The 25,269-nt window shown below is 39.1% G+C and overlaps 1 protein-coding gene across 6 annotated transcripts in view; it reads right to left on the reverse strand.

Annotated features, from left to right (window-relative positions):
- The window catches only part of cadps2 (Ca++-dependent secretion activator 2), a 706,406-nt gene that overhangs the window by 124,333 nt on the left and 556,804 nt on the right, over positions 1 to 25,269 (reverse strand). For all 6 annotated transcript variants that reach the window (XM_072267874.1, XM_072267873.1, XM_072267872.1 and 3 more), the window contains exons 17-18: positions 21,899 to 22,002; positions 14,589 to 14,745 (exon numbers count right to left, since the gene is read on the reverse strand). In XM_072267874.1, the coding sequence (XP_072123975.1) occupies positions 14,589 to 14,745; positions 21,899 to 22,002 (261 nt within the window). The remainder of the gene's footprint in view (positions 1 to 14,588; positions 14,746 to 21,898; positions 22,003 to 25,269) is intronic.

The raw sequence follows: 25,269 nt of genomic DNA on the forward strand, positions 1-25,269 counted from the left end.
TGTGGAAGAGTTTCACTGCCTGTCTACCTAACCTGAGTGCAAATTTAGATTGCTCCAAGCGCTGAGCTGATTTGGTGAGATCAAGAATGGCTTCAGGTGGGGTGGCCCAGGCATATCGGGTCCTGGAATGTGGCACTACTTGGCGCTTGGGCAACTTAAACATCAGCCCAGATAGACTGGAAACCTGAGTATAGGGTACAGAGGCAAGGGTCGAGCTGATTTCGCTCATTCTTCCACAAATGTTCATTCCTTTCTCCACAGCAACTGATCCGACTGCTGTGCATTTCTGCCCCACTGGTGTGAAAACTGGGACTGAGGCCTGGCTTTGGGCCTACTCTGGCTGCTCTGGGAGTGGATCTGGGACACAGTCTGATTCAGAATGTTGTTGGCTGCTTCTACTGTTTGCACAATGTGTTTTTCTTTTCTTTATTTCTCTGCACAGTGGTTTTTGTTTTTTTTAATTTTCTTGTTTTTTAATTTTTTTAATTGGGTTATTCGAGTTTCTTGCTTTGTTGCTGTCTATAAGCAGGCAAATTTGAAGGTGTATAATTTATAAATTCTTCAATAATAAATGTCTTTTGAATTTGAATCATTGTGATAAAGATCAAGGAAGGTTCAAGATCAGATTTCTTTGGTCACTTATAACATCAAACATGGTCACAGGTAAGATTAAGCAATAATTGGGACATTTGAGTACCCAGAGAGCCAGACCTCACAACATTAGTTTTGGGTGTCTGGGATTTCTGTCCCCAGAAGCTTTTGGACCATCAGTGTGAATTACTTTGTCTGAAAAACATCACGTGCAAATACTAGTAGCAAAACAGTGTACATGTTATGAAGCTTTGGGAATTGTTTGGAATAACAAGGAGAATGACCGAAAGACAGGATGACAGAAAGAAGAATTTAAAATTGTATAAGATGCTGAGAGGCATTGATCGTATGGATAGTCAAGAGGTTTTTTGTCAGGGATGAAATGGCTAACGCAAGAGGGCATAGTTTTAAGGTGCTTGGAAGTAGGTACAGAGGAGATGATATGAGTAAGTTTTCTTACGGAGAGTGGTGAGTGGATGGAATGGGCTGCCGGCGACGGTGGTGGAGACGGATACAATAGGGTCTTTTAAGAGATATGGAGCTTAGAAAAATAGAGGGTTATGGGTAACCTTAGGTAATTTCTAAAGTAAGTAAATGTTCAGGAATTGGAATCATTTCTTATCTATATCCTCCTCTCAGTCATCTCTTCAGAATTGTTAAAGAGTATTTCAAACATGAACTATGCTATTTTAATGTGAAGAGAGAATGAATGTTTAGGATGGAAGGCTAAGAGCCACACAAACTGTCTTTGACTATTAATAAAGGCACGCATGCCATATGCCTTCTTTACTAACATGCAGCCATTTTCAGGGAGCAATGGACTGGGACAGGCTGTCTTCTGGCCAAGGTGTACTTGGTAAGTGGGAGGCCTTCCAAAAGTGAAATTTTGAAAGTACAAAGCTTGTATAGTATATACCTAAAAAAATGGTAAAGATAACAGATTTAGGTAACCCTTGTTTTCAAGAGATATTGAAGCCCTGATTAAGAAAAAAAGGAGGTGCACAGCAGGTATGGACAGGTAGGAAGAAACGAGGTACTCATGGAGTATAAGAAATGCAAGGAAACACTTAAGAAAGAGGGCTAAAAGAAGGCATGAGGTTGCCATAGCGACAAGGTGAAGGAGAATCCCAAGGGTTTCCACGGATATATTAAGAGCAAAAGAATTGCAAAGGACAAAATTGGTCCTCTGGAAGATCAGAATGGTAATCCATGTGTGGAGCCAAAAGAGATCGGGGAGATCTTAAATGGATTTTTTGCAACTGTGTTTGCTCAGGAGACGGACATAGAGTCTATAGAAGTGAGGCAAAGCAGCATCTACTTCATGGAGCCTATGGATTAGAGAGGAGGAAGAGAGGGCGTTTGCTGTCTTGAGGTAAATTGGGGTGGATGAATCCCCAGGACCTGACCAAGTGTTTCCTCAGACTCTGTGGGAGGCAAGTGCAGAAATTGCAGTGGCCCTAGCAGAGATATTTAAATCATCCTTAGCAACAGGTGAGGTACTGGAGGATTCGAGGGTAGCTAATGCTGTTCTGCTGTTAAAAGGAAATTATAAGCCGGTGAGCCTGACGTTTGATGGCTCTGGGCCTGTACTCGCTGGAATTTACAAGGATCAGGGGGGATCTCATTGAAACTTTTCAGACGTTGAAAGGCCTAGACAGAGTAGATGTGGAAAGGATGCTTCCCCTTGGTGGGAGAGTCGATAAGAGCTCGCAGTCTCAGGTTAGAGGGGCACCCTTTCAAAACAGAGATGCAGAGAAATTTGTTTAGCCAGAGCGTGGTGAATTTGTGGAATTTGTTGCCACATGCAGCTGTGGAGGCCAGGTCGTTAGGTGTATTTAAGGCAGAGATTGATAGGTTCTTGATTGGACATGGCATCAAAGGTTACGGGGTGAAGGCCAGGAAATGGGGTTGAGGAGGAGAGAAAAAAAAGGATCAGCCATGATTGAATGTCAGAGCAGACTCGATGGGCTGAATGGCCTAATTCTGCTCCTGTGTCTTATGGTGGTGCGAAAGTTAGAAAGTTAGAAGGCATTCTAAGGAACTGGATGTATGAGTACTTGGATAGACATGGACTGATCAGGGATAGCCAGCATGGCTTCGTGTATGGTAGGTCATGTCTAACTGATCTTATACAGTTGTTGAAGGCAAGGTCATTGATATTGTCTACATGGACTTCAGCAAGGCTTTTGACAAGATCCAGCATGGGCTTTGGTCAAGAAGGTTCTGTCGTTCAGCATTCAAGATGAGGTAGTAAATTGGATTAAACATTAGCTTAGGTGGGGGAGAGGAGCCAGACAGTGGTAGTCGGTGGTTGCCTCTCTGACTGAAGACCTGTGACTAATGGACTGCTGCAGAGACTGGTGTTGGGTCTGTTACTGTTTGTCATCTATATCAATGATCTGGATGTTAACGTGATTAACTGAATCAGCAAATTTTCAAATGACACCAAAATTGGGGGTGTAGTGGACAACGAGGAATACTAATAGAGCTTGCAGTGGGATCTAGTCCAGCCGGAAAAATGGGTTGAAAAATGGCAGATGGAGTTTAATGCAGACAAGTGTGAGGTGTTGTTCTTTGCTAGGACCAAACAGGGTAGGTTTTAAACCAGGGTAGGGCACTGAGGAGTGATGTAGGATAAAATGGTCTGGGAATACAGGCCCATAATTCATTGAAAATGGTCTCACATGTAGATAAGGTTATAAAGAAAGCTTTTGGCACATTAGCCTTCATAAATCAAAGTACTGAGTACAGGAGATGGGATGTTATGTTGAAGTTGTATAAGACATTGGTGAGGCCTAATCTGCAGTATTGTGTGCAGTTTTGGTCCCCTACGTACAGGAAAGATGTAAATAAGGTTGAAGGTATATGAGGAAAATTTACAAGGATGTTGCTGGGATTGGAGAACCTGAGATACAAGGAAAGATTGAATAGGTTAGGACTTTATTCCTTGGAATGTAGAAGATTGAGGAGACATGTGATAGAGGTATACTAAATTATGTGGGGTATAGATAGGATAAATGTAAGCAGGTTTTTTCCACTGATAATGAGTGAGACTACATCTAGAGGTCATGGGTTAAAGGTGAAAGGGGAAAAGTTTAAAGGTAACATGAGGAAAAACTTCTTCACTGAGAGTGTCATAAGAGTGGAGTGAGCTGCCAGGGCAAGAGGTGCATGAAAGCTCAATTTCAATGTTTAAGAGAAGATGGGGTCAGTATATGGATGGTAGGGGTATGGAGGACTATGGTTCCGGTGCAGGTTGATGGTTCAGCATAGACTAGATGGGCCAAAAGACTTGTTTCTGTGCTGTACATTTCTATGACTCTATGACTAAGTTTGATTGCTCCAACCAAACCAGTTGAAGTTAGCTTTGCTTATATCATGAATGTAATGCAGGAAAGTTTAGAACTGAAACCATTGTTGAATGCAGAACGCTTCAGGTTTCATAAATGGAATCAAAAGGAAGAGGAATCCATTTCAGCTTACGTGGCTGAACTGAAGAAATTGCCTGAGCATTGCCATTTCAGTGATGGGCTTAATGATGCTTTGAGAGATTGTTTAGCTGGTGGAAGTCTTACAAGAAAGCATTCAAAAATGGCTCCTAACTGAAGCACAACTTACGTTTAACAGCAGTTGGAGTCACTGTATCAATGGAAACAGCAGACAGAGATGCAACTAAGTTGCAGTCAGGAATGAATGTGATTATGAAACAAAATTGTAATAGCTAAGCAGAAACCTGCTTGGCCAAGTAAATTGTGTTACCGTTGTGGCAGGGGCTCACGTACACCAGAGCAATGCAAGTTTAAAGGCGAAACTTGCAGAAAATGCAACAGCGTAGGACACGTACAAAGAGCATGTCAGGCAGATGAAAATATATGGACTACACAGGGATGAGAAAAAGATAAAAATTCAAGCTGCAGTTTCAAAAAGAGCACTAATCTGCATGTTGTTGATGAAAACTCTGACAATGATGAAAGTGATACAGGAGTGGGTAGCCTTCAGATTTGCATTATGAAAACTGACAAAAGACAAGCCATATGGCTTACACCAAAAGTAAATGCGAAATTAATTAAAATGGAATTGGACACTGACTCAGCTGTTTCAGTCATTACACAAAATGAGCTTGAAAAGCATTTCAAAGATACTGAACTGAAGCCTGGAAGAAACTAAGAACTTATACTGGAGAAAAGATAACTCCTGTGGGAACGACATTCCTAACAGTGGAATACAACAATCAACATACTGTATACCACATTGGGCTTGTATGTGGTAAAGAAAAGGAGGGCCAGAATTATGGGGCCATAGATGGCTGAGACAACTGCCATATGATTGGAAATCCAATCACCATTTGCATGCCATAATCCCCTGCAATAGAGTCAACTGAAAATAAAGTAAGAAAGGTACTAGATGCTATCACAGCAGTGTTCAAGGATGGCATTGGAAAACTCAAACATATCAAGGGTAAAATAGTGTTAAATGAAAATACTACACTCATGTTTTCCAAAGCCCGACTGGTTCCTTATACCATTCACGATAATGTAACCAATGAACTAGATTACATGGAAGCTGAAGGAATTTTTTCCAAGGTTCAGTGGAGCCCATGGGCAATGCAGTTGGTTGTAATAGCTAAGAAGGACGGGCCTGTCAGGATCCATGGTGATTTTAAGGTGTTAACCCAGTACTGAAAGTAGATCGATACCCACTGCTCAGGCCAGTGAGTATCTTTGCAAACCTTTCTGGAGAGATACACTTCAGCAAAGTGGAATAACTGAGGCCTACCTAAAAATGGAGATGGAATAAGGGTCTAAAGTGTTTCTCAACACAAACACCCACAAAGGGATTTATTGCTATAATAGGCTTATTTCTGGAGTAGCATCTTCACTTGCATGCTGGCATAAGGCTGTGGACTAGGTGTTGAAAGGCTGCCCAGGTATTCAGTGTTCATTATTATTGGTGAGTATGACAAGCAGCATGGCATAGGTGCAATTATGTCACATGCTACAAGCGCTGGAAGTGAATACCTCATAGCCTTTGCATCACATTCTCTGCTACAGAGAAAAGCGAGACAAAGATTGACAAAGAGGACTTGAGTCTGGTTTGGGGTGGAAAATGTTTCAACCAGTACTTCCATGGGAAAGTGTTCACCCTCAGTACTGATCATCAACCACTAGCATCCCTTTTCGATCAACAGTAGGGTGTTCCACTATCAGCAACAGCAAAAATGCAGAGGTGCACTCTGTTTCTTGGAGGACATAATTACAAGATCAAAATCTAGTGGACAACTAATAATGGAAATGCTGATGGATTGTCCCATTTACCCTTGGAAAAGAAAATAACTGAAAATTTAGAAAAGAGGGCACTCCTCTTTGTTGTGTATTTAATACTATGGTAATATTTGAGTAGTATTGTAAATGCATTGTTTGATTAAGTATTCTTTTGGTGCTCACATAATTCATTACGGGTTATATGTAAAAGTACACGGATGGCATATGTCATCTTAAGGCCACAGGACCATAAGAATTAGGAGCAGCATTTGGCCATTCAGCCTATCGAGTCTGCTCCACCATTCCATCATAGTTGACCCTGGATCTCACTCAACCCCACACACATGCTCTCGCCATATCCTTTTGGTGCCCTGACCGATCAGGAAATGGTCCTCGTGTGTGGCACCTTATCAAGCGCCTTCTGAAAATCCAAGTAAATGACATCCACTGCCTCTCCTTTGTCCACCCTGCTCGTTACTTCCTCAAAGAGCTCTAACAGATTTGTCAGGTAAGATTTTCCTTTACAGAAAACATGTTGACTTTGACTTATTTTATCATTAGTCTCCAAGTACCTGGAAATCTCATCCTGAATAATAGACTCCAACACTTTCCCCAACCACTGAGGGCAGGTTAACTGGCCTATAATTTCCTTTCTTTGCCTTCCTTCCTTCTTAAAGAGTGGAGTGACATTTGCAATTTTCCAATCCTCTGGAACCATGCCAGAATCAAGTGATACCTGAAAAATCATGACCAATGCATCCATTATCTCTTCAGCAACCTCAGGACTCTGCGATGTAGATCATCTGGGCCAGGTGACTTATCCACCTTAAGATCTTTGAGTTTACCCCGCACTTTTTCCTTTGTAATATCAATGGCACTCATTCCTGCTCCCTGACACTCATGAACCTCTGGCACACTGCTAGTGTCTTCCACAGTGAAGGCAGATGCAATATACCCATTAAGTTCATCTGCCATTTCTTTGCCCCCCATCACTACCTCACCTGAAACATTTTCTATTGGTCTAATATTAACTCTCACCTCACTTATACTCTTTATATAAATTTATACATCATGGCACCACGTCATAAATATGAATCTTGTTAAAGAAAAGAAATGAACATTCACATTTGGCCGGTCTCTCTGTATTTTGCTTTTGATTAGTTTTATGTTTTTGAGTTGCAAAATATAACATTTGTCGTATTCTCCCTAATGCAAATCAAAAGTCTCCTTATTCCGGCAAAGATGATCCAAAGGGAATCCAAAGACCCCAGACTGTTTCACGTCCACATGGTAACCCAAAATAGTTGGAACGTGCGCAGAATTTCCAGTTACCCCATTTTTCCAAAGACCCCAGACTGTTTCAGGTCCACATGGTAACCCAAAATAGTTGGAACGTGCGCAGAATTTCCAGTTACCCCATTTTTCCCAGTGCTGGGATGAACTTGCCCTTGACAGGAGTTGCCTTTTGTAGGGATTGAGAGTTGTTTTACCATTCAAGCTGAGAGTTAAAGTGTTGGAGGAGCGACGTGGCAGTCATCTAGGTGTGGTCAAAATAAAAGAATTGGCTCAAAGTTTTGTCTGGTAGCCTGGGATGGATCAGCAGATTGAGCAGCTTGCAATGTACTGTTCAAGAAGCCAATACATCCAGAAGGTGCCAACTATAGTGCCTGTCCATCACGCCTTGCACTGCCCTGGCAGAGGATTTGTATTGACTTTGCTGGGCCTTTCATTGGCAAATATTTCTTGGTAATGGTGGATGCATCTACAAAGTGGCCAGAAGTGTTCCCAATAGTCTCCACTTAAGCCTCGCATACTATTGATGTGTTGAGAACAGCAGATACCTGGGAAAACCACCACTTGAAAATCCCCCTCCAAGTCACTCCCCATCTTGACTTGGAAGCATATCGCCGTTCCTTCATTGTCGCTGGATCAAAATCATGGAATTCCCTACCTATCAGCACTGTAGGTGTACCGGCACCTCATAGACTGCAGCAGTTCAAGAAGGCAGCTCGTCACTGCCCTCTCAAGGGCATCTAGGGATAGGCAATAAATGCTGGCTTAGCTGGTAATGCCCACATCCCTTAAATGAATAAAAAAAAAGGTGTGAGCAGTTTCAAGTTCCTGGATGTCAATCTCTTTTAAGATCTATTCTGGGTTAAACATATTGATGCAATTACAAAGAAGGCATGACAGTGGTTATATTGCATTAGGAGTTTGAGGCGAACTGGTATGTCACCAAAGACTCTGGCAAATTTCTACAGGTGTACCATAGACAGCGTTCCAACTGGTTGCATCACCATCTGATATGGAGGGACCACTGCACAGGATTGGAAAAAGCTGCAGATAGTTGTAAACTCAGCCAGTTCCATCATGGTCACTAGCTTCCCCAGCATCAAGGACACTTTCAAAAAGCAACTCCTCCAGAAGGCATCATCCCTCATTAGGAACCCCCATCACCTCGGACATGCCCTTTTCTCATCGCTACTGTCAAGGAGGAGGTACAGGAGACTGAAGACATACAAACAGTGTTTCAGGAACAGCTTCTTCGCCTCCCCCATCAGATTTCAAAATGGACAAAGTACCTAGGAATACTTACTCACTATTTGTTTTGGTTCTTTTTTAATTACTTAATTAAATTTTTAATATATACTTCTTTTTGAAAGTGATAGTTTTAAAATTATTATGTATTGCAATGTACTGCTGCTGCAAAACAACAAATTTCATGACACACGAGATTCTACAGATACTGGAAATCCAGAGCATATTGCTGTAGGAACTCAGCAGGTCAGATAGCATCTATGGAAATGAACAAACAGTCAACACTTCAGCCTGAGACCCTTCATCGGCCATTTCACGACACATGCTGGTGACATTAAGCATGATTCTGATGTCTCTGTTCTTCCTGCTGATGGTTTGCTTTCTCTCTCCCTGTGAATGCACTCTCCAATGCTCCATTCACTCTCCCTCTATATTTCTTTGCTGATCATTTGTTCAGTCCCACTCCTCCTCTTTCCTCTACTATTCCCTTTATTCTTGCTTTCTCTTTCCCTTGCTCTCCTTTCATCCTTGTTCTTTGGATAGACTCTGTCCTTCTTGCTCACTTCCACTTGTAGTGATCCACTGTGAAGCTGCTCTTTCATTCAATCACCTTGAATTTTCTCTCTCTGTTTGTTCTCCATGTCAATTTCTCATTTTCTCTCTCTCTCCCTCTCTTGACAACACTGCACATTGTGCTCTTCTCTTTTTCTCTATACATCTCCTTATGGCATTGAAGTATATCGGTAGGTCCATCACATCTATGTTGGTTTACACAGCAATCTCGGTACTCCACAAATATTCCCTGCAACATCTCCTTCTCACATTAACTGATTCATATTCATTTTCATTCATTCTCTCCCTGTCTCTCTCTCTCTCTCTCTCCTCATTCTACCTAGACTCCATCTCCCTCTCGACAGATCACCTTGTTCTTTTATCCTTCCTTTTCCTACAGTCTTCTCATTCTCGGTACACCTTCCCATCACCTTTGATATTTTCTATCTCTGACCTTACTTTTTCTATTAATCCCCTCTTTCTGTTACGGTCTGTATCACCACCACTGTTCTTTCTACGAACTCCCTAGCTCTCGCTCTCTGCCAACTGCTTCCCTGATGTCATCCTCTCTCTCGCTTTTGCACTCTATTGCTGCCACTTCTACAGTTCGTCTGTGCTCTTTCTACTGTTGCCCATGCTCATTTGTGAAGGTTCCTTGTGTTTATGCAAAGCCATCTGTTTTCTACAGGTCTCCTTATTTATTCAACCAGTGTCCTTTATCTTTCAAATGACAGTTTTACTCTTCCTATTACACACTACTTTGTTTACTTGAAGTGGCAATTAGCATATGCAGAGATAAAATAAATGAAGTGAGTTTTTAGCTAATTAAGTGAAAAATACATCAGATGATTTTTTTTCTCTACCTTAAATAATTCACAACCTCATTAGTGGCTGTCAAAAAGATTTAGTATTTGTGAAATGGGACTGGTTTATTTCATGGAGAAAATATAATTTGTTGACATATAATTTGCATTATTCTGAAACGTGGCTGAAGAGTAATTGTCATCATAAAATCCATATTCTGAGCAATTTTTTTACTCTTACACTACTGTCCATTTTAATTTCTTTAATATGCCGTGGAAGTCAAACGGCATGTGGAATATTTCTTAAATTTTATCAGATATGCTTTTTATATCATAGAGTTGTACAGGTGAAAAAACATGCTTTTCAACCAATTTGATTAACACCGTTTAACTACTGAAGCAGTCTTCAGAGCACTGAGCTGAAGAAGGAAGATTGAAAATTAATGTAATTTAAAGATACATACGGTTATCAGAGATTGTTATTAACATGATGCAAATAGCCAAGGGCATCATATTATTACTCAATAAGCCTTCATATCAAGTAGATGGACAATTTTTCTTTATTGACTATATACTCAGATTGATTCTGAAATAATTAGTAGGTTACTTCTCTCGCCATGTCTCCAACTGTAGTATCCACTTTGCCATGAGCTTCACAGTCTTAATTTGACCACTGAAAACTCATACTTATACCCCACAAGAGGGAGAACAGAAGCCGAAGAGGTCTGCTCTGAGTGTAGATACTTTTCACTTATACACTTCTCTGATTTGGAATCTTGAGTTGAATCAACTTGAAAAAGTACTATCTTTGTCACGGTTTCAACACAAAAGTAATCCACTGAGAGCATCTCTTTGTTCATTTCATAATTAGTTTCAGATAATGAGAAATGACTTTCTCAGTCACTCAGGGTTTTATTATGACTAATTTGATTCCACTTCACTTTCCCTGCTAATTATTAACATTTGCCTTTTTATTGTCATGAGACCATGTTACATCATTCACCTATTCATATTTTAAGCATTATATTGCAATGGAGAAGTCTGTTGGTTTTGAAATGATGCATAGAAGGGGTAAATATCTGCCCAAGTATTTTTCTTCCCTGGGTTCAGAGTGACTCTACCTGCTTTTCTACTTTCTTTAAAAAATAATTTCTTAATTACAAAATGAGTCTTTGAGAAATAAACATGAGAGTTGACTCCCCCAAGAATAGTCATTTCATGATTGCAAACAATGTGTTTTCACAGTTGGTACAGTAGAGTAGTTAAATGCTCTTGAATATGGGGTAAACTTCCTCCACTGCTTGCATCCTTTCCTTAGCCTAAGTACATAGTAGATTAACAGGTAATTCTAACAATGATTTCTGTCATTGTGTGGGTAAGAATAAGTAAAGCAAATAAGGGCTTATAATAATTTGACTATTGTACAGTTTTTTGTTTGTAAACTCCACAGAATGGAGCATATTACAAACTCGTAGCAATCCAACTTGATCTTCAGCTAACTTTTCATTTCTTGAATGAGGAAGGACGAATAAATGGAAAGCTAAAGTTACCCTGTTTAACAAAAGTAAACATCCCAAGACTTCACTATGCTCCATTGTCAAGGGGTTCCAAATCAGTTGTATAAATATCTATTTGTACCCCTGCTTTGTGAGCCTAAACAGTGCAGGAAGAAACCATACAAGTAAAATGTAACTGACTCAATTTATAAAATTCATATATACAATGCCAACTCTAATGGTAATCCAGATGTCCCTTTTCTCCATTTATTTCCCTGTAACCTGTTTTCTTTCATACTTCTATCTTCCACCCCACCCCCACATCTTCACCTAAACTAGGGATAATTCATAGTCATCAGTTCATCAGTTAACCTACCAGCAGCTGAGAGGAAACAAAAGGAACCAAGGGAAGCTCATGAGAGTGAACGAGCAAATTCCACAGACAGCACTTGAGTTATAGAGTCATAGAATCACAGAGAAGTACAATACAGAAACAGGCCTTTCAGCCCATCTAGCATATGCCAAGACCATTTAAACTGCCCACTCCCATTGACCTGCACTGGGACCACAGCTCTCCATCCCCTACTATCCATGTACCTATCCAAACCTCGCTTAAATGTTGAAATCGAACTCGCATGCACCACTTGTTCTGGAGCTCATTCTACGCTCTCATGATCCTCTGGGTGAAGAAATTTCACCTCATGTTCCCCTTAAACTCTTCACCTTTCACCCTTAACCCATGATCTCTAGTGTAGTCCCAGCCAATCTGAGTGGAAAAGCCTGCTTGCATTTACTCTGTCTATAACCCTCATAATTTTTGTATACCTGTGTCAAATCTCCTCTCAATCTTCTATATTCTAAGGAATAAAGTCCTAATCTATTGAATCTTTCCTTATAACTCAGGTCATTCAGCCTTGAAAATTTTCTCTATACTTTTTCCGCCTTATTTACATCTTTCCTGTAGGCAAGTGGCCAAAACTGCACACAATACTCTAAATTAGGTCTCACTAACATTTTATACAACTTCAACATAACATCCCATCTCCTGTTCTCAATACATTGATTTATGAAGGCCAATGTGCCAAAAGCTTTCTTTATGACCCTATCTACGTGTGACGCTAATTTCAATGAATTATGGACCTGTGATCTCAGATCCCTTTGTTCTACCACTCTCCTCAGTGCCCTTGTTGATCATACGAAGTGTAACACCTCACACTTGTCTGCATTAAGTTCCATCTGCCATTTCCAGTACATGCTTTCAGTTGATGTAGGTCCGTCTGTAAACCATGATAGCCTTCCATGCTGTCCACCAGACCTCTAATCTTGGTGTCATGTGCAAATTTGCTGATACATTTAACCATATTATCATCCAGATTATTGATACAGATGACAACACATCAACGGAGCCAGCATTGGAGATCAGATCTGAATCCAGATTACTGATGTTATACAGAAGCAACATTAACTGCTTTACCGCCTTCAGTTTAAAAAAATTACCATTTTAATTGTCATTAGTTGCAATTGGTAAAAGAGGTTGATAGAAAGAAAATCAAGTTAACTGGTTGAGCGGTCCAAAATATACAACTGGATTTTCAGAAGTGATGTTAAAGAAATGTTTTCTACATTCAGAAGATGGCAACATTTCTGCACGTATCCATTAAATCCAATTAAAATAGTTAATTTTACACCCTAGGTTAATAGATCTTTGCTGGTTGCAGCTATTAAGAGATATGGAGGAAAATGTAAATGTAGGAGTTAGGCTACTTAATGGAATTTGGTGCTGGTGGTGTAGTTACAGTTCTAATCTTGTAACATGGCAATTGGATGAAAACGCCACAGATCTTAACTATGACATCTTTGAAATTTAAATTTTAGGAAAATAAGTCATCAGTAATATATACCTATTGTTGTAAAAATACATCTGGTTCACTCATGCTATTAAATGTTCCAAGCTAAAATTCCAATTATCTGATTTGTTGTTAATGCCACAGAGTGGGTACACAATTTATGGAATATCTGCAGTTTGAACAATTACCATGTGAACTTATAGAGAACCTTAAATGCCTGAAAAGTACATCACTGAAATATAATCAGAGGAAAGACAGCAAAGATCCAAACCAGGAGGAACCAAATAATGTTTAAGTGGCAATTAAGAAGAAGGTTCAAGGAGGCTGAAGCCAAACAACCAACAGTGGGATGAAGAAATAGGGGGAAGCATACAGGCCCAGTACTGGAAAAGAATAGAGGTGTCTTTTCAGACTGAAGAAGGTTAAGGAGATATGGAGTGGAAGCAAATGAATGTCAGTGATTAAAGAGCTATAGATGATTGGGATTTGATGCAAAGTTGGGTTTATGCCACTGAACCCCGGGTAAGTTGAAGTTTATAGATACTGGAGACATAAGGCTGATTAAAAAACATCAGAATAACCAAAGTTATGATGCGATGGAAGCATACAAGCTGGCGCTGGTTACAGAAGCAAATAAGCTGGTGGCATATGAAGATCCGCAGTGTCTGGAAGTGGAAAGGAGTGTCTTTCTGGCAGAGCAGTTATGACATCAGAAGTTCAGCTTCAGAAAAATGCGTGTTTGAAATACCTGGCGTATTTTCAACCACTGCTGGATAAAATTGGCATGACAAATTCTGTCGATGGCAGGACGTTATGTGGATGATTTGTATATCCCGATCTTAACATCTCAATTGATATGCTTAAATAGTTGCTTTGAAGGTTTTATCTAACATGGCATATTAACGGAACTATAAATAGGGAAAAATACCACCGACATCCAGAGTCTGAGTTCCGTGCCATCCTTGCTGTTACAGCTCTATTGTCACTCTGTTGCATACATCTCACAATTGATGAAACATTTCAACCTACTTGTAGTTATCATATATTAAAAACATCCAAAAGCCCTTGTTACAAGGAAATGGACTTACAGCAAATTCTCAAAGCAAAGTAGGAATGAAATGTAACCACAATCACACTACTAATTTTGCAGAATTCTCCAAAAGAGAAACCTCACTATTTTCAAACAGAGTAGGTTTTATGTACTGTATCTGTGCAAACAACTTGAATCTTCTACTTTAGAATATGATTTCCACTGATTCCAATGGGCAGAAATATTTAGAGCCAGCTATCTGCTAACTCTTTTCAGCTTAAAAATTCATTGTGGTCTTCCGAGAGGCAACATCTCCTTTTACCTTTTTTATTTGCTAGTTCTTGCTGTTCAAAATATAATTCAAGAAACTTACAGGCCAGCAGTATTTTTAAGGGGAAGTTATTCCATAAAAAATAAAATAATCAAATCAGAAACAGAGTAAAGCAAGAAAAAATCCAATAGGTACTCACGTTCATTCCTCAGATAATTGTTGAGAAGTTGAAAAAGTGGAAAGGTGTCCCAAGAGTCTGACGGCTGTGCCTCAAGGGTTGCATCCATGTCGACAGCAAAGAGCGACCAAAAGATCTCTGCATGCTCTGCCATTAGATCAGGCCACCATGCAAAAGCCTAGGAGACAATTACTAAACATAAATGAAGGGCACAAAGTGAAGAGTCAGCATACAATTCTTTAATAGCATCTTACTGTGGTCTCTTGCTAGGTTGTTTCTGCAAATAACTTTCATTAAATGACATGAGAGAATGCATAATTTACTTGTTTAAAATATTCCAATCGTAACTTCAAGTTCAAATTTATTGTCATGCAACCGTATACATGTATGCCACCAAATGTGGACAAGGGGCACAACACAGTACATAAAACATGCACAACACAAAGTAATATTACCACAAATAACTTAAAAAATAACAAAATATATTCCAGAAGAATAACCTTCTACATTTGCACTACCAAATGCAGAACTGTACATTAGTTTTCAGATTCAGCAGCATTCTCAAGCTTTATAATATTGCAAGTGATTTCCCATCTTCATTAGATTTGCAAAATTTTATTTCCTGGAAATTGTTTACTCTAACATTGGGGCTGTTTAAAAATTAACGCATTGTGCACAGTGGCATGCTATCTATTTAAAATATGGCTAACCAGATTGAAATTTAACCAGTCATTGACTGCATCAGCAACTGAGTTGTGTCTGGCTGCTGCTCCCGTAGTGTGGTCTGCTGGGTGTTGCAATTCTTTAGCTCGTAAAGGGTGTTAAAAAGGTAACAACTTTATTCCTATTGTGTTTTACTCAGATTGTTATCTGACACTTTGTGCTACATGTACTTCACTATTTTATTTATTTATTGAGATACAGCACGGAATAGGCCCTTCTTCGAGTCATACTGCCCTGATTTAATTTACAATGATTAATTATCTTACTAACTGGTATGTCTTTGGACTGTGGGAGGAAACCCACGCGGTCATGAGGAGAATGTTCAAAATCCTTACAGGCAGCGGTGGGAATTGAACCCCAGTCCCCTGTACTGTAAAGCGATGTGCTAACCACTATGCTTCCATGCTACCAATATATTAGCAAGAAGAAAAAGTGGAGTAACTTGGTTAAGAAGTGGAAGAAGACAGATGAGAATTTAAGTTTGACAGAAAAAGAGACTGCTGGGAAATTTTGGTGACCTTGTACTTAGAAACAATTCTTATGCTAACTCACACTGCATGCCTTGCTGTCATGTCTCAAAAGCTATCTTTAAGCACGTGGTTATGCAGCTAATCCAAACCCTTGAACCTCAGCTTGAACTGTAGAGGGCTACACTTCCTGATATCTTTAAGTGGGCCATTGCAAGGGTTCACTGGCTTTTCTGACATGTCTGTTCAAGTGAAACAACTACCAGGGAAAACTGGTTAACATCATAGCTGCTGATAAATAATGCTGCACTTTAGTATATTTCCATATAATGATTTCACTGATCCTAATAAAAAATAAGCTCCAGAAATTGATGTAGATTTCTGCAACAGAGGCTCTTTATCACAACAACTTCAAGGCAGACATCCAGATATACATACAACCTAGCAACAAAAATATTTAATTTTTTAGAAGCAGTCATGGCTCTCCGTAGTCACTATTGTTCAAGGCATCAAAGGGAACTAGGTGAATAAAAGGTGGCAGAAACATTTACTGAGAGAGAGAAAAAAGTGGTTTTCTTTCAGCTATGGGGAGATAATCAGAGCTAACATTTCAGGTTGAGACTTCTCATTAGATTGTCAACCTGAAATACAGATTCTAATTTTCTTTCCACAGATAGTATCTACCATTGAGAATTTTTATTACTTCTTCTTTTACCTTGCATTTCCAACATCCACAGCTCATTAGTTTGGTTCTCATACATATATTCTATTTTGGGTTCATTCAGGAAAAAATAGAGGATAAACACTTAAAAAATGAAAGGTAAGACCATAAGTTATAGGCGTAGAATTAAGCCATTCAGACCATTTATTATGGCTGCTTTATTATCCCCTTCAACTCCATTTTCCTGCCTGCTCCCCGTAACCCTTGATGCCTATACCAATCAAGAACCCATAAACCTCTGCTTTAAATGTACCCACTGACTTGGTATCCACAGCAGCCTGTGGCAATGAATTCCACAGATTCACACCCTCTGGCTAAATAAATTCCTCCTCAACTCTGTTCTAGGAAGATGTCCCTGTATTCTGAGGCTGTGCCCGCTGGTCCTAGACTCCCCCACTATAGGAAACATCCTCTCCACATCTATTCTATAGGCCTTACAATATTCAGTAGGTTTCAATGAGATCACCCCTCATTCTTGTACACTCCAGTGAGTGTAGGCCCAGAGCTATCAAATGCTCCTCATTCATTAACCCTTTCATTCCCAGAATCATTCTTGTGAACATCCTCTGGATCTTCTCCAATGACAGCACATCCTTTCTTAGATGAGGGATCCAAACTGCTCACAATACTCCAAGTGCAGTCTGACCATCTTCTGTGACTTAATCTTTTCACAACTTAATTTAAGTTGAAGAGACCTATATGTATTGGAACAAATAACAAGTTTTAAGGACAACTGGCCCTCACAAACTGCTGTGAGTTACTGAGGCACATAATTTATTTTGTATTTATACCAACAGTGTACAGGAATGGCCGACAATAACTGGAAGAAAACTACTCAATTCTTCTCCCTCTGCTATTTATGGCTGCCCATGAATATTTCATAATGTTGGTGATACACAAAAGCAGATTATAGGGGATTATAGGGATTATAGGGGATGGTAAAAGGAAATAAGAATAATGATTTGGAGAGAAATGGCAAATCATACTTTCAGCATATATAACTTGTAAATAGAACTAATATTGAAGAAACTCAGTACACACTTGGACTAACTTGTCATTTATTACTAAAGATATAGTCAACGTAGGGAAAGTTAATTCTTCTTTATTAGTGAAGTTATTACTTATTTTAATTTAAAAATAAGCCAGGTGATATTTCAGAGAAGGGTTTTCTATTGAACACATGTTATTGAGTACAAAATGCAAATCAAATTTCCATTGCAGTGTCTATCACCCTGATACAGTAAACTTAAGAAATTGAAGAAAATGGTAGATTATCTACCTGTTCAGATACTGCCCTTTTAAAATCAATTGTGAATCCATTGCATGCAACATTACAAATGTGATGAAATATCCAATGGTGGATAACACTACTGGTCACGTACCTCTCTTCCCTTTTATGAATCCGCACATGTAAAAGAGGTTGTAGAATAAAAGAAATCCAAACATTTATACAAATGTTAATATCTATAATTTTAGAATCACATCATACACTCCTGCAAGCATACGTCATTATACAACTGTGTATTAGAATATTAATTATATCAAAATGAAGCCATTAATCCAAAGCTTCAGGAGCTTTATTCAATGAGATCTTCCACGTGAAGTACTCTGTGAAGAAACACCTCACACTGTATGTCGTAATAATGCAATTAACCTCCGTATATATTTCCTTTATTGCTAAATCAGTTCTATTCTGTTGCAAGTATAAGCCTAAGATGTGTAAGCAGGCATGAAAAATAATGAATATTTCTCATTAATAGCCTTGACATTTGCTGATTTTTTAAAATGAAGGTTTCAATTAATTTAATTATTTGTTTGACACTTTCAAAATGCAATCATTCTTTGCAGTGATTATTGCCTAATAGAATAACCGAAATATAGGTGGATTCATCAATCCAAGTTTATGTCATAACTGATGCTTCATGTATTAATATCTGCAGTCTGCATATTTTAAATATCTCTATCTATCTATATTACATATATGAGTGCAGCCTTTATATTCTGATAAAAATAAGCCACTCAGTCACATTTATTTTGCATTTATGTTTCCTTTCCCTTCAAATTTTTGTGACTCACTCTACCTGTGTACATCCAAAAATTTTAAAAAATCACATTTAATACCAACACAGCTAATTGTTTTTGGAATATTAACATCATTTTGCATCAAATAAATGGCAGTGATTTCCAGATTTATGATACTGACTCAAAACGGGGATTGTGGCTACGGGGATCAGGAGGTATGGAGGGAAGGCTGGTGCAGAGTTCTGAGTTGGATGATCAGCCATGATCATAATTAATGGCGGTGCAGGCTCGAAGGACCGAATGGCCTACTCCTGCACCTATTTTCTATGTTTCTATGTTTAAAACACAAATACTGTTTGGGATGTTTTAATCACCATTATTAATTGTCTTGACATGCAGCTTTTCCACGAGCTCCATAGCTTCATTACACTGTCATTTGCAGAATGTTCAAATTTGTAATGAAAGCATAGTGAAAGTGCCTTTACTTTAAAGTTGTCATATTTCTTTCACAATGCAAATAATTCATGATTTCTGAACTTATTTAATTCAGAATATCTGCTCTTATCTCTACAAAATTATGAAGAATAATATCCAAGACCAGAACCATAAAAAAGCTTTACATAAAGTATAAGTGATATGCTATCAGATTTCTCATAAAATTTCAATTAATTTTATAAACAACAAATTGCTCTCATTGATTTGAAATGGTATTTCCTTTTGCAAGTGTCAAGGTGAATAATCTCAATCAATGCCATCTGTTGTTAAGGGAATAAAACTGGACAGTATATCTAGAGTTTAATGAGATTTTTAATGAACATCTGAACTAATGCGAAACCAAGTGTGCTGTTCTGACCATGTAGAATCTTCTTTTGCTGAAATCACATAACGGCATAGAAATGCACAGTAGTATTGAAATCTCCTCTAGCTCCCTCACAATGCCCCTATCCCCAGTTTCATGCTGCTTACCTTCATACTGACCTTTTAAATCCACCATCATGTGACTACTCTTCTAAAATTATAACCATAACTTCCTCACTGTCCATTTACAACATCTATATTATCTCCAAAGTCATCAAATGTGACAGCCTTTTCACTACATTGTGATTAAATCTGCCCAATATTTCCACTGCTTTAGTAAAGCAGGTTACCCTGACCTTGGCGGGAGGAAAGATGGCGGTGCGCCTGTGCGTGCGCAGCCCTCTGGTGAAAAATGATATCATATCTGTTAAATAGGGACGGTGGACAATTCTGATTTGATGGAGAATGGACGTGAAAGCACAGAGGAACATCTGGAGAAATTTCTGAAACGCTCGTTCGCTGCTGTCATTACTGTGTGGTCGGGAGTCTTTCGGAGGGTAGGCCTCAAAATCCCCGGCCTTGCCTGCTTTTGGTGACCGAGAAGGAGGTCGAATCGTTCAGACAGAGATGGCGCTCAGTACTTGGTGTTGGAGAGCTGATCAGAACTCAAAGTTTTCGGATGACTTAGAGTCGGATTGTGGTCGGCATGGCAGGGAGAGTTTTTCTTCCTTCTCCCGTCTGCGAGAGATGTGGGACATTTGAGAGACTATGGACTTCTTCATCAAGTTGTGGAATTGTTGCACTGTTGTAACTATATGTTATAATTATGTGGTTTTATCAGTTTTTTTCAGTCTTGGTCTGTCCTGTGTTTTGTGATATCACACCGGAGGAAATATTGCATCATTTCTTAATGCATGCATTACTAAATGACAATAAAAGAGGACTACGTGTCTTCATAATCTAAATCATAAATGAACTTTTCTCCAGTAATTTACCCCATAAAATTCACCTCTGACCAAAACACTTCAATCTCTCTTCTACGATCCCCAATGCCTTAGCTTCCATTTTATAAGTGCCCTCTGTAAAATTGATTGGAACTTGTAGTAAGATCACTGATCACAAGAAAGTTAGTGTTGGCTTCTAGATGGATGGCACCACTTTCTGCTGTGGAGGTGAGAATAGTGTCAACTGAGCCAATCTGACAGCTGAGTGACATCTTGGAAAACAAATCTCCATTCAAAAAAAGTCATATACCAGGCCTTCAAAAGTATCCTGTTTTGACTGACTCAAATTTCAATAAATACTACAACTCCAGCTCCAAAATCAGTGTCCAACATCAACCTTCCTCAAAGTCACAAATCCCAATTTCAACCAATTAACAAGCTAATTTAAAGTTAGGTAAACATGAAAACTGTTTAAAGATCCTGCAGTTATAAAGAAGTCATGAGAGGAAGGATGTTAAAGGTGATCATACAGGCAGAGAGAAACTTTGATAAGAACAAAACAGCTGAATTTAACTGCAAGAATAAATAATAAATCAGCAACACACATGGAGAAGGTAAGAGCAAATGCATTAGTAACTGAAAACAGCACAGAATAATTTATGTCTTTAATTACTTCCTTTTCCAGATAGGCACGTGAATGATATACACTATCTGACAAAGTAAAATTAATAATATGTTCTAAATTAAATGAAAGTTCTTCAAAGGCTATTAGGATCCAAAGTAAGCAAGTTTCATAGCCATAATGATGCTGTCACTAGATGCTTTCAAAAACTAGTAGATCAGATGCATACCCATCAGCTACAATATAGGAGTAATGAAATTGGTTTTCAGGATCAATCATGAAGGCAATTACTTTAAATTCAGTTGCACAATTGGACATTAGTTGGAGAAATGAATCTGAAGACTTTTCAGTACGCAGGAGAGTCGGCATTTGGAATGATTTTCCGATGAAGGGTAAAAACTGGAATTATTTAAGAAATATGAGATGCCACTGCTGGAGGCAGAGGTGCTTCCGAATTGTGATTGCTACCAATGATTGATTGGTTAATTGTTGTAGAACCAAAGGCATCATGAAGGCTGAAGAACAGTTCTTCAGCCTCTCTCCCTTCGCAATGCTTGGTTCAGATTCAAGCACAATACAACAATTCAGGTGTACTTTGTGGATTGTTGTTTAATGTAATGAGGATTCCTGCATCGGCCACCTTACCAGGCAGTGAAGTCCAAAACTGCTCCCACAGAACAATACCTCACCAACTAACCTTTCTACTGTTAAATTTAAATAGAGAAAGTGGTTGTTGAGTGCAGTGAGATGGCACATTTAATGTGGGCGAGGTGTTGGAGCTAGTTGCTTGAAGATGGTTTTGGCTCCTTTGGATATATTGATAAATTTAATAGATGTACTCTCAGAAATTAATAGCATTTCTGTCATTAAAATCCTGGTTTGTGATTTGATTCACCTGTACTTTAACCATTACTTTCCATGATCCAAATCTACGGTAAAAAAAAGCATGTGATTTTCATCATAATTTGTAGGTACTGTCCAACAGTTTAGAAGCGTTATACAGTATTTTTCATTGAGGAAAAATCAAGCCTTACCTCTGAGTGATGCTCCTCGTTTTGTTGAAGAACCTCAATGCATAGCTCTGCCAGTCGAATCACATCATCCAAACGTTTGGCTGGAGTTCCTTGGCTTAATGCTTCTGTTATCATTGCATGAAAAGAAATTCAACACAACTGTTTTATACGTTGCAAGAGTGAACAAAATCTTCAATGCATAGCAGCAGTTTATGAGCGATATTCTGCTGGAAGCCAACCTGTTCAAGCTAGTGGATGGATAAATGTGTTTGGGACTGTTGTTACTCTCAAGGGTAAGAAACAACAAAACAGAACAACCTCCTGATGGTCCAAAGGGAAACACTATGACTGGATTCCCTGTGCTGAATACACTCCTGTGGTGTATGCTTCCTCCCCTTTTCCAGCTCATGCCTACATAGTGGACTGCTGATATTAACACTCACTCCTTCCTTCCCAACAGTTAAGTTAAACAGTCCCATCATCCATCACACTGGCCATCACTTGCCTGCACAATAAAGGAGGGGAAGGCTGTACACTCTACAGGAAGCTTCTCACGTGTAAGCCATCTCCTAGATCTACAGATGCTTTCCTTGAGCCTACATCTTCTGAAGGGAGGGGAATAACTGTAGATGACCACTGTGGATACATACGCCTGTTTTCTTTGAGGCATTGCGGCTCCGCACTGGCTCCTATTCCCTATATTTTCCCTGCAGCCAGCCAATTATATTTTTTCATCCCAATCCAATTCCCTTCCGAAAGCTATGGCATTACTGTTAAAGGAGGAGGAGAAATCAACATAGCTACAGACAGGAAATTGGCTGACACCTATTTACTTTGGCTGTAAAGAGGATGAGTGACACTATCCCAATATTACAGGGTGTTGATTGTAAACTAGGATTCACAGTAAAGCAAAGCATACCAAGATCATTCTGCCTTAGTACTGCAAGCTATGCTAGTGATTACAGGGATTGTTGGCAGGACATTAGTTAGTGAAGCAAGTTTTCCCATCAATGCTATCTCATCTCTCCAGTATCTATTATTTGTTTTCCATTTGGCCCATCAAGGGTATACTGGTGCTATGTAAGAGAAATCTAACCAGTTCCACCCCCACTCCATCATTTGGTCCTACAAATCCTTCATTACAACTGAATCGACCTCACTGTTGTACCTAGCACTGCATTCCAAACCTTCACATACACTGTGTAAACATTTCCTCTTGTGTTACCTTAGGTTTTTTGCCAATCATCTTCATCCCATATCCACTGGTTCTTGACCCTTCCGCTTCTGGGAACAGTTTGTGACCCAGAATCCCTCACATCTTCACCTCCTCCAGTTTGTCCAGCATTTTCTGTTTGTATTTTAGATTTCATCCACATTATTTAAATATTTTGATGCCAATTGTATGCTTAGAACATGGAACCGTACAGCACAGGAATACACTGTGTCTGTTTCAAACACAATGCTGAATTAAACTATGTTCCTTCTGCCTGTACACAGTTCATTTCCCTCATTGCTTGTATGTTCATGTGCCTTTCCAACAGTTTCTTAAACACCATTATCACATCTGCTTCTGTAAGGTCAGGTTGGTATCCCCATTTCCCCGTCCCTACGTTACACAAGGTGTTTTGCTATTACACACAGTTCCATCTAATGGCTTGTGTGAGGCAGCAGAATCTCAGAGCCACAACCAAGATTGAGAAAGAGTTCCAAACCGTTGACCAATAGCTTTGTGATGGCTTGGTTCCACTTCACGTCACAAGGAAGAGACATAAATAACTTATTCCAGTACCACTACAACTATGTAATCATTCAGTGGAGGCTTCCACGAACAAAACATTGCTGCCAAAATTATGAAATTAATAACAATATTGAGCAATCAAAACTTGTGGCAGTGGTTCATTACTCAGTGACGTTAACTACAGGCCATCTGCCGGTAATAAACAGATATCTTTATGTCAATCTGTCCAAAAATACTCAAAAAAATTCAATATGGCAACCATACCTGCACAGTATTGAGATAAATTGGCATCAAAATCACATAATAGAAAGAACAATTCAGAAGTGGGGAGAGAGAAAGGAAACTAGATCTATTGTTCATACACTGGCCTTTGAATTTATTAAAATTACAAGTTTGATTTTATGTAAGGGCGTCCATAAGTTGTGTACTCGTGACTTATGAGGTGGCACGGTAGTATATTGGTTAGCACCATGCTTTGCAGTACAGGTGACCCAGGTTTGATTCCTGCTGCTGCCTGTAAGAAGTCTGTAAATTCTCCCTGTGGCCACATGGCTTTCCTCTGGGTGCTCCAGTTTCCTCTCATAGTTCAAAGACGTACCCACTGGTAAGTTAATTGGTCATTGTACGTTATTCCGTGATTAGGCTCAGATTCAATCAGGGGACTACTGGGCGCCTTGGCTCGAAGGGCCGGAAGGGTCTATTCTGCATTGTATCTCGACAAATAAATAAATATAATTAACTTGGACAAACCATAATTTTTTTCACCAATGCTTTGCTGAGAAATGTCACTCACCACTATTTTTGTTCATAACCTGCAAGAAAGGTTCGGGAGTTGGCCAATAAACTCTTTGACCTTGTAAATTATTAGTACTGTATATAGACAATAAGAGCCTCAGTTTAATTTATCGACACATCTTACAAGGACCCACTATCTTAATCTTCAACAAACAAGAAATAATCCGTAGATGCTGGAAATCTGAGCAACACACATAAAATGCTGGAGGAACTCAGCAGGCCAGGCAGCACTTATGGAAAAGCGTATAGTCGGCGTTTTGGCCCGAAATGTTGACTATACTCTTTTCCATAGATGCTGCCTGGCCTGCTGAGTTCCTCCAGCATTTTGTGTGTGTTGCTCAATCTTCAAAGCCTGAATTGTCTGAGGGGTACAAATGTTTTCCAAATTCCCCCAAATGCTCTAGCAATAACCCCTCCGTCCAACACCATCTCAATTTTTCATTCAGCTGCCAAAAGAAATAGATATTTAATCAAGTATCCCAAATTCTTTTCAAATGTTTTGATTAGGTTTATCTGCTATACACAAGGGAAATGAATTTTAAAAGAAAATGCTTTGAAAGCTTTCAATACATTGCACTGCAAATGTTTCTGACAGGTGTTAATCGAAAACGATAGGCTAAACAAATATGGTCTCATTAAAATATCCAGCTTCAGTTATATACTGATCATTAACCTTTTGACAGTGTAAGGAATCCATCTCCGTTTGTGCTGAAGACTGTAATAGAATTAGCACAATGTCCAAAAGTCTCATTTCAACATTTTGTAGTAATTAGAAAACATTTCTTAACTCTTTGGAGACTATAATTCAAACATTATGAAAAGCAAAGTATTTTTCTTCTAACTTTGGTGCCCTTCCATT

This window comes from Mobula birostris, chromosome 9, assembly GCF_030028105.1.
Source record: "Mobula birostris isolate sMobBir1 chromosome 9, sMobBir1.hap1, whole genome shotgun sequence".
Taxonomy (NCBI): Eukaryota; Metazoa; Chordata; class Chondrichthyes; order Myliobatiformes; family Myliobatidae; genus Mobula; species Mobula birostris.